This window comes from Salmo salar, chromosome 11 (assembly GCF_965601325.2).
Source record: "Salmo salar chromosome 11, fSalSal1, whole genome shotgun sequence".
In the NCBI taxonomy this organism is placed as follows: Eukaryota; Metazoa; Chordata; class Actinopteri; order Salmoniformes; family Salmonidae; genus Salmo; species Salmo salar.
In genome coordinates, this window is record NC_138301.1 from 64,100,001 (window position 1) to 64,112,259 (window position 12,259).

The 12,259-nt window shown below is 46.7% G+C and overlaps 1 protein-coding gene across 1 annotated transcript in view; it reads right to left on the reverse strand.

Moving 5' to 3' along the window:
• Positions 1-12,259, reverse strand: part of LOC106592605 (sodium/hydrogen exchanger 5) — a 30,010-nt gene that overhangs the window by 17,228 nt on the left and 523 nt on the right. The window contains exons 2-4 of the mRNA XM_082957552.1: positions 11,291-11,468; positions 8,602-8,822; positions 6,831-7,033 (exon numbers count right to left, since the gene is read on the reverse strand). Coding sequence (XP_082813678.1) covers positions 6,831-7,033; positions 8,602-8,822; positions 11,291-11,468 — 602 coding nt within the window. The remainder of the gene's footprint in view (positions 1-6,830; positions 7,034-8,601; positions 8,823-11,290; positions 11,469-12,259) is intronic.

Below are 12,259 nucleotides of genomic sequence, written 5' to 3' on the forward strand. Positions count from 1 at the left end.
ACTGGATCAACACACAGATAAACCACATCTTGATCCATGTGATTATCAATGTAGGACAACAAACAGGAGGTAGACAGTGTGTTGCATAAGTCAGAGCAAGGTCAGCCTTGGGGGGAGGGGCTAAGATCTCTCCAAGACTGTTGAGTCAACAGAAAACAAGCTCTGGACTGGGTTAATGTATTAGCGCTTGGCTGGAACAAAAACCTGCACCCATTACATAAAAGGGGTGAGAGACTAGATGTCATGTCTTCCCAGTATGGGGACCTCCTATATATGATTATAGGTCTAATCATAGAAATACATACAGTATAAAATCCCTTTAAATTTAATAGGATCTATATGGGGATAATAGTGAAGATTCGTCGTTTCACTTTTAAAATGTATTCGCCTACATTTTTTTTTTTTTATGTGTGTGTCATAAATACAACCAGTCATGCTGTAGCTCAGTTGGTAGAGCATGGCGCTTGCAACGCCAGTGTTGTGGGTTCGATTCACCACGGGGGACCAGTCCTTAAAAAATGTAATAAAATGTATGCATTCACTACTGTAAGTCGCTCTGGATAAGAGCGTCTGCTAAATGACTAAAATGTCAAATGTTTTCATCTAACTGTCAAACAATTACTTCAAAAGGCTCATGTATAAGCTTCCCTTCCGCACGTTATTCAGGGACGGCTGAACGACAAGGGGTGAGAGAATAGCTGTTACGTCTCATGTTTCTGCTTATCATTTCTGTCATTTTGGTGGAAGGCTATTTGTTAGTGAACTTGTCTATAATTCGATAAACGCAGCTTCTCTTCTGTCATTAACCTAATGTTCCTCCCAGAACACTCAATAAAAACGATCAGCAGAATGATGTCATAAATCAATAGAACGAAATCAACGCATCATCGACAAATCTAGTTGACATCGGGTAAAGTTCTCTCTTTCATTTCTGCTTCTCTCACACGGAGCGAGAACATTTGAGGAGCGAGGGAGAACAGTTGAGGAGCGGGGGAGAACATTTGAGGAGCGGGGGAGAACATTTGAGGAGTGGGGGAGAGGAGCGAGGGAGAACATTTGAGGAGCGAGGGAGAGGAGCGAGGGAGAACATTTCAGGAGCGGGGGAGAACATCTGAGGAGCGGGGGAGAACATTTGAGGCGCGAGGGAGAACATTTGAGGAGCGAGGGAGAACATTTGAGGAGCGAGGGAGAACATTTGAGGAGCGAGGGAGAACATTTGAGGAGAGGGAGAGAACATTTGAGGAGCGAGGGAGAACATTTGAGGAGCGAGGGAGAACATTTGAGGAGTTGGGGAGAACATTTGAGGAGCGAGGGAGAACATTTGAGGAGCGAGGGAGAACATTTGAGGAGCGAGGGAGAACATTTGAGGAGCGAGGGACAACATTTGAGGAGCGAGGGACAACATTTGAGGAGCGGGGGAGAACAGTTGAGGAGCGAGGGAGAACAGTTGAGGAGCGGGGGAGAACATCTGAGGAGCGGGGGAGAACATCTGAGGAGCGGGGGAGAACATTTGAGGAGCAGGGGAGAGGAGCGAGGGAGAACATTTGAGGAGCGGGGGAGAACATTTGAGGAACGAGGGAGAGGAACGAGGGAGAACATTTGAGGAGCGGGGGAGAACATTTGAGGAGCGGGGGAGAACATCTGAGGAGCGAGGGACAACATTTGAGGAGCGGGGGAGAGGAGCGAGGGAGAACATTTGAGGAGCGGGGGAGAACATTTGAGGAGCGAGGGAGAGGAGCGAGGGAGAACATTTGAGGAGCGGGGGAGAACATTTGAGGAGCGGGGGAGAACATTTGAGGCGCGGGGGAGAACATTTGAGGAGCGGGGGAGAACATTTGAGGAGCGGGGGAGAACATTTGAGGAGCGAGGGGGAACATTTGAGGAGCGAGGGAGAACATTTGAGGAGCAAGGGAGAACATTTGAGGAGCGAGGGAGAGGAGCGAGGGAGAACATTTGAGGAGCGGGGGAGAACATTTGAGGCGCGGGTGAGAACATTTGAGGCGCGGGGGAGAACATTTGAGGAGCGGGGGAGAACATTTGAGGAGCGAGGGAGAACATTTGAGGAGCGAGGGAGAACATTTGAGGAGCGAGGGAGAACATTTGAGGAGCGAGGGAGAACATTTGAGGAGAGGGGGAGAACATTTGAGGAGCGAGGGAGAACATTTGAGGAGAGGGGGAGAACATTTGAGGAGCGAGGGGGAGAACATTTGAGGAGCGAGGGGGAGAACATTTGAGGAGCTAGGGAGAACATTTCAGGAGCGAGGGAGAACATTTGAGGAGCGAGGGAGAACATTTGAGGAGCGGGGTAGAACATTTGAGGGGCGAGGGAGAACATTTGAGGAGCGGGGGAGAACATTTGAGGAGCGAGGGAGAACATTTCAGGAGCAGGAGAGAACATTTGAGGAGCGAGGGAGAACATTTGAGGAGCGAGGGAGAACATTTGAGGAGCGAGGGAGAACATTTGAGGAGCGAGGGAGAACATTTGAGGAGCGGGGGAGAACATTTGAGGAGCGGGGGAGAACATTTCAGGAGCGAGGGAGAACATTTCAGGAGCAGGAGAGAACATTTGAGGAGCGAGGGAGAACATTTGAGGAGCGGGGGAGAACATTTGAGGAGCGGGGGAGAACATTTGAGGAGCGGGGGAGAACATTTGAGGAGCTAGGGAGAACATTTCAGGAGCGAGGGAGAACATTTGAGGAGCGAGGGAAAACATTTGAGGAGCGGGGTAGAACATTTGAGGGGCGAGGGAGAACATTTGAGGTGCGGGGGAGAACATTTGAGGAGCGAGGGAGAACATTTCAGGAGCAGGAGAGAACATTTGAGGAGCGAGGGAGAACATTTGAGGAGCGGGGGAGAACATTTGAGGAGCGGGGGAGAACATTTACGGACCTGGGAGATTTCAGTTTGACCAGTTTAAAAGAAAATGAAAAGCTGTGAAAACAATCCATCATGCTGAAAGAAATACATCATATTTCTCCATTCTGGTTCCAGAGACAAAATTAACTTTTGGTCTATAATTTTAATGCAAGGAACACCTAGTTCTGCAGGAGTTAGTATTATAATAGTCTACATGAGGTCTACAGTCAGTGTCCAGACTTCAGTTAATATTATAATAGACTACAGTCAGTGTCCAGACTTCAGGTAATATTATAATAGACTACAGTCAGTGTCCAGACTTCAGTTAATATTATAATAGACTAGAGTCAGTGTCCAGACTTCAGTTAATATTATAATAGACTACATGAGGTCTACGGTCAGTGTTCAGACTACAGTTAATATTATAATAGACTACAGTCAGTGTCCAGACTTCAGTTAATATTATAATAGACTACAGCCAGTGTCCAGACTTCAGTTAATATTATAATAGACTACATGAGGTCTACAGTCAGTGTCCAGACTTCAGGTAATATTATAATAGACCACATTCGGTGTCCAGACTTCAGTTAATATTATAATAGACTACAGTCAGTGTCCAGACTTCAGAGACTATTCCATCTATCAGGCTATATCCAAACTGCGCCATTTGATAAATGCAAAAGAGACGTCACTTCCAAAACCCCCAGAAAGTGTTATGAATGACATTTAGTAATTACCATTCATTAGGCCCAAGTCTTGGAAGCTGAATTGTTGGCTACATTGATGCCAGCCAGCGTCTCGGCTACTCGTCTCTGCCTTGGTAAAATGTCCGCGTTACCATCCAACTACACACCGCATTTAAGAGCATATTTCATACGTTTTCAAATCTATTCGCTCATTTTTCATGCGTCTGACATTCGGTAATGATAAATAGTGTAATAGCCTACAGTCTTCCTGAAATCTGTTTAATTATTGTGATAGGCTCACGTTTTACCGGCACGGCGTACCCTCACGGTTTACCGGCACGGAGTACCCTCACGATTTACCGGCACGGCGTACCCTCACGATTTACCGGCACGGCGTACCCTCACGATTTACCGGCACGGCGTACCCTCACGATTTACCGGCACGGCGTACCCTCACGATTTACCGGCACGGCGTACCCTCGCGTTTTACCGGCACGGCGTACCCTCGCGTTTTACCGGCACGGCGTACCCTCGCGTTTTACCGGCACGGCGTACCCTCACGATTTACCAGCACGGCGTACCCTCACGATTTACCAGCACGGCATACCCTCATGATTTACCAGCACGGCATACCCTCATGATTTACCCGGATCGCCTTACTTTCACCCCTGATTCCACACACAATAGAGGTACTCACCATAGAACAGTCCTGTTACCTGACTAGGTAATACTGAGCTACCTGACTAGGTAATACTGAGTTACCTGACTAGGTAATACTGAGTTACCTGAGTAGGTCATACTGAGTTACCTGACTAGGTAATACTGAGTTACCTGACTAGGTAATACCGAGCTACCTGACTAGGTAATACCGAGTTACCTGACTAGGCAATACGGGGTTACCTGACTAGGCAATACCGGGTTACCTGACTAGGTAATACCGGGTTACCTGACTAGGTAATACCGGGTTACCTGACTAGGTAATACCGGGTTACCTGACTAGGTAATACCGGGTTACCTGAATAGGTAATACCGGGTTACCTGACTAGGTAATACCGGGTTACCTGACTAGGTAATACCGGGTTACCTGACTAGGTAATACCGGGTTACGTGACTAGGTAATACCGGGTTACCTGACTAGGTAATACCGAGTTACCTGACTAGGTAATACTGATTACCTGACTAGGTACCTACCTGCCTGCCTGTCCCCCAGCCATCCCCTGCTGTCCTACCTGCCTGGCTGTCCTCCAGCCATCCCCTGCTGTCCTACCTGCCTGGCTGTCCTCCAGCCATCCCCTGCTGTCCTACCTGCCTGGCTGTCCCCCAGCCATCCCCTGCTGTCCTACCTGCCTGGTTGTCCCCCATGGCTCCTATCCCCTATATAGTGCACTACCTTTGACCAGAGTCCTATGGGCCCTGGCCAAAAGTAACGCACTATATAGGGAATAGGGTGCCATGTCGGATAGACCCGCTCTCTGTTTGCTCACATTATCCACTATCACATTATACACTATCACACATTATCCACTACCACATATTATCCATTATCACACATCATCCACTATCACACATTATCCCCTATCACACATTATCCTCTAACACACATTATCCCCTATCACACATGATCCCCTATCACACATGATCCACTACCACACATTATCCACTACCACATTATTCACTATCGCACATTATCCACTACTGCACATTATCCACTACCACACATTATCCACTATCACATTATCCACTATCACACATTATTCACTATCACACATTATCCACTATCACACATGATCCCCCATCACATTATCCACTACCACACATTATCCACTATCACACATTATCCACTATCACATTATTCACAATCACACATTATCCAGTATCACATTATCCAGTATCACATTATCCACTACCACACATTATCCAGTACCACCCATTATCCACTACCACACATTATCCGCTATCACACATTATCCCCTATCACACATTATCCACTATCACATTATTCACTATCACACATTATCCACTATCACATTATTCACTATCACACATTATCCACTATCACATTATCCACTATCACATTATCCACTATCACACATTATCCACTATCACACATTATCCACTATCACACATTATCCACTATCACACATTATCCACTACCACACATTATCCACTACCACACATTATCCACTACCACACATTATCCACTAGTGTATCATCCATAAATCTGCCAGAGTGACCTCTGGACAGGACACTAGTCTATCTCCTGTTTCTGTAGAGTGAGTACTCCCCCTGGACAGGACACTAGTCTATCTCCTGTTTCTGTAGAGTGAGTACTCCTCTGGACAGGACACTAGTCTATCTCCTGTTTCTGTAGAGTGAGTACTCCCCCTGGACAGGACACTAGTCTATCTCCTGTTTCTGTAGAGTGAGCACTCCCCCTGGACAGGACACTAGTCTATCTCCTGTTTCTGTAGAGTGAGTACTCCCCCTGGACAGGACACTAGTCCATCTCCTGTTTCTACAGTGTGAGGCAGGTGTTCTTTTACACTTGTGTGTACAAGGTAGTTGTTGTGGAATTGGTAGATTACTTGTTAGATATTACTGCATGGTCGGAACTAGAAGCACAAGCATTTCGCTACACTTGCATTAACACCTGCTAACCATGTGTATGTGACAAATAACATTTGATTTGAGGAAAAACTCCTGGCCTTAATTAATTCCATATAGAACGATAGACCCTATTGTCAGGGATTTCTTCGTCGGAGGACGATATGGCGAAATCATCATCGGAAAATGAGGACCAATATGCAGCAGAGTTGAGATGGTTCATTTTGAACATTTAATAAATTCCAAAACGAACATACAAAATAACAAAAACGAACGCACGATACACTGACAGTCCTGTTAGGCTTACACACGCTAAACACGAAACAATCTCCCACAAATACACAGACAAACACACCCAACTAATATAGGACTTCCAATCAAAGGCAACACCACACAGCTGCCTTCAATTGGAAGTCCACCCCAATTAACTCAACATAGAAACAGATCAACCAGACTACACATGGAAATACATCAACATAGACCATAACTCAAAACCCGGAAATAATAAATCAAACGCCCTCCTAACTAACACACCAACCTGAACCACATAAAACAAATACCCTCTGCCACGTCCTGACCAAACTAAAATGACAATTAACCCTTATACTGGCCAGGACGTGACACCTATTCTATTTTCTGGACTAAAATATCTCTAGTATTAAAATATCTTAGTAAATACTTTACCTGGAACATGACAGTGAAGAAGACCACTATGATGGTAGTGGCCACGAAGTAGTCTTTAGCCGGGACCCGTTCTGCGTCCAGCAGCACCACCAAGGCAAACGCCACCGCCCCTCGCAGGCCACCGTACGACATCACCACCTGGTCGATCTTGTCCAATGGGACGAGGCGGAACCAGTTCAACACCCAGGTCTGCATGACCACACCTGAAAGAGATCAGAGAGTATTGATCAGCTACAGTATATTACTTATCCCCCCCACAACAATATAAATGATGTCATACCAATACATTGTCAGACTCATCATTGAGTACAGAGTACAATCTTGATTATTGATAAAGGGCGGCAGGGTAGCCTAGTGGTTACAGCGTTGGACTAGTAATCGAAATGTTGCAAGTTCAAATCCTCGAGCCGACAAGGTCCAAATCTGTCGTTCTGCCCCCTGAACAAGGCAGTTTAACCCACTGTTCCTAGGCCGTCATTGAAAATAAGAATTTGTTCTTAACTGACTTGCCTAGTTAAATAAAGATGAATAAAATTGATTAAGGGCAGGAGATATTCAGCCACCTTTTGGAGTTAATTGAAAGAGTGATTATTTTATCATCTAACTCTGTTTGGCATTAAAGGTTTTATTGCGGGGCCCGATCACTGATAATACACGCTGGATCCTCAAGACTCTGTTCAGTATCTGTGTGTAGAGCAAGCACCCTGACGAAAGGCTCTTTCAGACAAGCACCCTGACGAAAGGCTCTTTCAGACAAGCACCCTGACGAAAGGCTCTTTCAGACAAGCACCCTGACGAAAGGCTCTTCAGACAAGCTCCCTGACGAAAGGCTCTTTCAGACAAGCACCCTGACGAAAGGCTCTTTCAGACAAGCACCCTGAAGAAAGGCTCTCCAGACAAGCTCCCTGACGAAAGGCTCTCCAGACAAGCTCCCTGACGAAAGGCTCTCCAGACAAGCACCCTGATGAAAGGCTCTCCAGACAAGCTCCCTGACGAAAGGCTCTCCAGACAAGCACCCTGACGAAAGGCTCTTTCAGACAAGCACCCTGACGAAAGGCTCTTCAGACAAGCACCCTGACGAAAGGCTCTCCAGACAAGCACCCTGACGAAAGGCTCTTCAGACAAGCACCCTGACGAAAGGCTCTCCAGACAAGCACCCTGACGAAAGGCTCTTTCAGACAAGCACCCTGAAGAAAGGCTCTCTAGACAAGCTCCCTGACGAAAGGCTCTTCAGACAAGCACCCTGACGAAAGGCTCGTTCAGACAAGCACCCTGACGAAAGGCTCTCCAGACAAGCACCTTGACGAAAGACTCTTCAGACAAGCGCCATGACGAAAGGCTCTCCAGACAAGCACCCTGACGAAAGGCTCTTTCAGACAAGCACCCTGACGAAAGGCTCTTCCAGACAAGCACCCTAACGAAAGGCTCGTTCAGACAAGCACCCTGACGAAAGGCTCTTCAGACAAGCACCCTGAAGAAAGGCTCATTCAGACAAGCACCCTGACGAAAGGCTCATTCAGACAAGCACCCTGACGAAAGGATCTTTCAGACAAGCACCCTGACGAAAGGCTCTTTCAGACAAAAAGTGTTGGGTCAAATAAATCCACAGTAAGGACAGAGAAGTGCTCCTTTCTTTGTGGTTCGTAGGTCCACTCTCACCCAGGGGCTACAATCCCTGATACACAGTGGTATATTATTGCTATTCACCTTCAGCTACGTGTGGATTAACAACGTTGGGTACAGTATCAATGTTTAGTAAGGCAGCACCTACCCAGGGCCCTGAAGACGAAGATAAAGATGAGCGTACAGGAGATGAGTCCTGTGTCCCAGGCCCACTTAGACTTGTCCACGGCTGAGATGCCCAGGAAGATGAAAATGATGGTCTCGGCGATGCTGGCTAGGGTTTTCATCGTGTACTTCACCGTGGTACGAGACTTCTGGGATATGTTGGCCTCTACGTACTTGTTACAGCCGATACCACAGAACGTCATTCTGAAAGTGGAGAGAGAGAGAGAAAGAGGACAGGAGAGGACCAGGGTCCAGAGTTACAAAACACTTTACAAAACACAAAATGTTTCTTAAGAAAAAAAATTAAGAAGTTCATAAGATAGTTTGTTAGTGCAATTCCTCAACAATATCGTAAGATTTAATGATTTTCTTACAAACTCCTCAAATATCTTCTTAAGATGTTTGTTGCTAGGCAACCGATTTAGCTAGCTATCTAGTTAGCAATGGCAATCATGTTAGCATATTTCCAACTGAGATGACTGTTTTTGGGTTTAAAAATAATCAATACTGAAACTTTCAGATGAAGTTTGTGAGTGAATTAAGTTCAATTGTTTTCATGAGCTGTTTTCTCTCACTGCCCTTGAGTTTAAAACAATGGTTTAGATATCTTGGAATTTAAAAACATTTCCCACAAACTTCATTTTCAAGAATATAATTTCTTAACTTTTTTGCTTAAGGAGAAACATAAGTTAACAGTGTAAGAGAATTTCCAAGAACCTTTTAGAGGAATAACAACTTTGCTTAACTTTCTTCTTAAGTCTATAGTTAAGTTATAGTTATAGTTATGAGAAAAAAATGGCAGTTAATTAACAAGACATTTCTTCTAAAGAAGGTTTAGAGAATCTGGGCCCAGGGCCCTAACCAATCTACACACAATACCCTATAACGACAAAGCAAAAACAGGTTTTTAGAAATGTTTGCTAATTTATATATATTTTTAACTGAATTATTACATTTACATAAGTATTCAGACCCTTTATTTCAGTACTTTGTTGAACCACCTTTGGCAGCGATTAGCCTCGCGTCTTCTTGGGTATGATGCTACAAGCTTGGTACACCTGTATTTGCAACCTCCCCAGGTTGGATAGGGAGCATCGAGTTTCTCCCATTGTTCTCTACAGATCTTCTCAAGCTCTGTCAGGTTGGAAGGGGAGCGTCGCTGCACAGCTATTTTCAGGTCTCTCCACAGATGTTCGATCGGGTTCAAGTCTGGGTTCTGGCTGGGCCACTCAAGGACATTCAAGAGACTTGTCCCGAAGCCACTCCTGCGTTGTCTTGGCTGTGTGCTTAGGGTCGTTGTCCTGTTGGAAGGTGAACCTTCACCCCAGTCTGAGGTCCTGAGCGCTTTGGAGCAGGTTTTCATCGAGGATCTCTCTGTACTTTGCTCCGTTCATTTTTCCCTCGAACCTGACTAGTCTCCCAGTTCTTGCTGCTGAAAAACATCCCCACAGCATGATGCTGCCACCACCATGCTTCACCGTAGGGATGGTGCCAATTTTCCTCCAGATGTGACGCTTGGCATTCAGGCCAAAGAGTTCAATCTTGGTTTCATCAGACCAGAGAATCTTGTTTCTTATGGTCTGAGAGTCTTTAGGTGCCTTTTGTCAAACTCCAAGCGGGCTGTCATGGGCATTTTACTGAGGAGTGGCTTACGTCTGGCCACTCTACCATAAAGGCCTGATTGGTGGAGTGCTGCAGAGATGGTTGTCCTTCTGGAAGTTTCTCCCATCTCCACAGAGGAACTCTGGAGCTCTGTCAGAGTGACCATCGGGTTCTTGGTCACCTCCCTGACCAAGGCCCTTCTCCCCTGATTGCTCAGTTTGGCCGGGCGGCCAGCTCTAGGAAGAGTCTTGGTGGTTCCAAACTTCTTCCATTTAAGAAGGATGGAGGCCACTGTGTACTTGGGGACCTTCAATGCAGCAGAAATGTTTTGGTACCCTTCCCCAGATCTGTGTCTCAACACAATCCTGTCTCGGAGCTCTACGGACAATTCCTTTGACCTCATGGCTTGGATTATGCTCTGAAATGCACTGTCAACTGTGGGACCTTATATAGACAGGTGTGTGCCTTTCCAAATCATGTCCAATCAGTTGCATTTACCACAAGGTGGACTCCAATCAAGTTGTAGAAACATCTCAAGGATGATCAATGGAAACAGGATACAGCTGAGCTCAATTTCGAGTCTCATAACAAAGGGTCTGAATACTTTTTTATTTTTTGAATACATTTTTAATAAATTTGCTATTATTTTTTCTTGCTTTGTCATAATGGGTTATTGTGATGTCATAATGGGTTATTGTGGTGTCATAATGGGTTATTGTGGTGTCATAATGGGTTATTGTTTGTAGATTGCTGAGGAAAATGTTTTATTTAATACATTTTAGAATACGGCTGTAACGTAATAAAATGTGGAAAAAGTCAAAGGGTCTGAATACTTTGAGGAGGCACTGTCACACACACACACACACACACACACACACACACACACACACACACACACACACACACACACACACACACACACACACACACACACACACACACACCCTAACGACAGCAGAATAAAAAAATACATAGAAGAAAATACATGAGCCTTATGCAACATCTTTTTGAGTGCAGACCATCACATTTTCTGTGGTGATTTCTATAACACATACTAAAGATGTACTCACGACAAGATGGCGGACAGAGAGAAGAGTTCAGCGGTGAGGTAGGCCAGGTAGACCATGAGGAAGACCAAGAGAGGCTCAATGATGCGGACCTTCTTGGTGAAACGTGTGATGAAGGCTAGGAGAGCAGCAAAGATCAGACCCACCATGGTTCCCCCAATACTGACGATGAGGAATGAGGCTGAGGAGGGAAAGGAAGGAGAGGAGGGGGGAGGAGGAAGGGTGGAGGGAGACAGGGAGGAAGAGGAGAGGGGAGGAGGAAGGGTGGAGAGAGAGGGAGGAAGAGGAGAGGGAGGAAGAGGAGTGAGGAGGAGGAAGATGGGGAGGAGGAGGGGTAGAGGGAGACAGGGAGGAAGAGGAGAGGGGAGGAGGAGGAGGGGGAAGGGTAGAGGGAGACAGCGAGGAAGAGGAGGAAGATGGGGAGAAGGAGGGGTAGAGGGAGACAGGGAGGAAGAGGAGAGGAGGAAGATGGGGAGGAGGAGGAAGGGTGGAGGGAGACAGGGAGGAAGAGGAGAGGGGAGGAGGAAGATGGGGAGAAGGAGGGGTAGAGGGAGACAGGGAGGTAGAGGGAGACAGGGAGGAAGAGGAGAGGGGAGGAGGAAGATGGGGAGGAGGAAGGGTGGGGAGAGAGGGAGGAAGAGGAGAGGGGAGGAGGAAGATGGGGAGGAGGAGGAGGAAGGGTAGAGGGAGACAGGGAGGACGACGAGAGGGAAGGAGGAAGATGGGGAGGAGGAGGAAGGGTGGAGGGAGACAGGGAGAAAGAGGAGAGGGGAGGAGGAAGATGGGGAGGAGGAGGAGGAAGGGTAGAGGGAGACAGGGAGGAAGAGGAGAGGGGAGGAGGAGGAGGGGGAAGGGTGGAGGGAGACAGGGAGGAAGAGGAGAGGGGAGGAGGAAGATGGGGAGAAGGAGGGGTAGAGGGAGACAGGGAGGAAGAGGAGAGGAGGAAGATGGGGAGGAGGAGGAAGGGTGGAG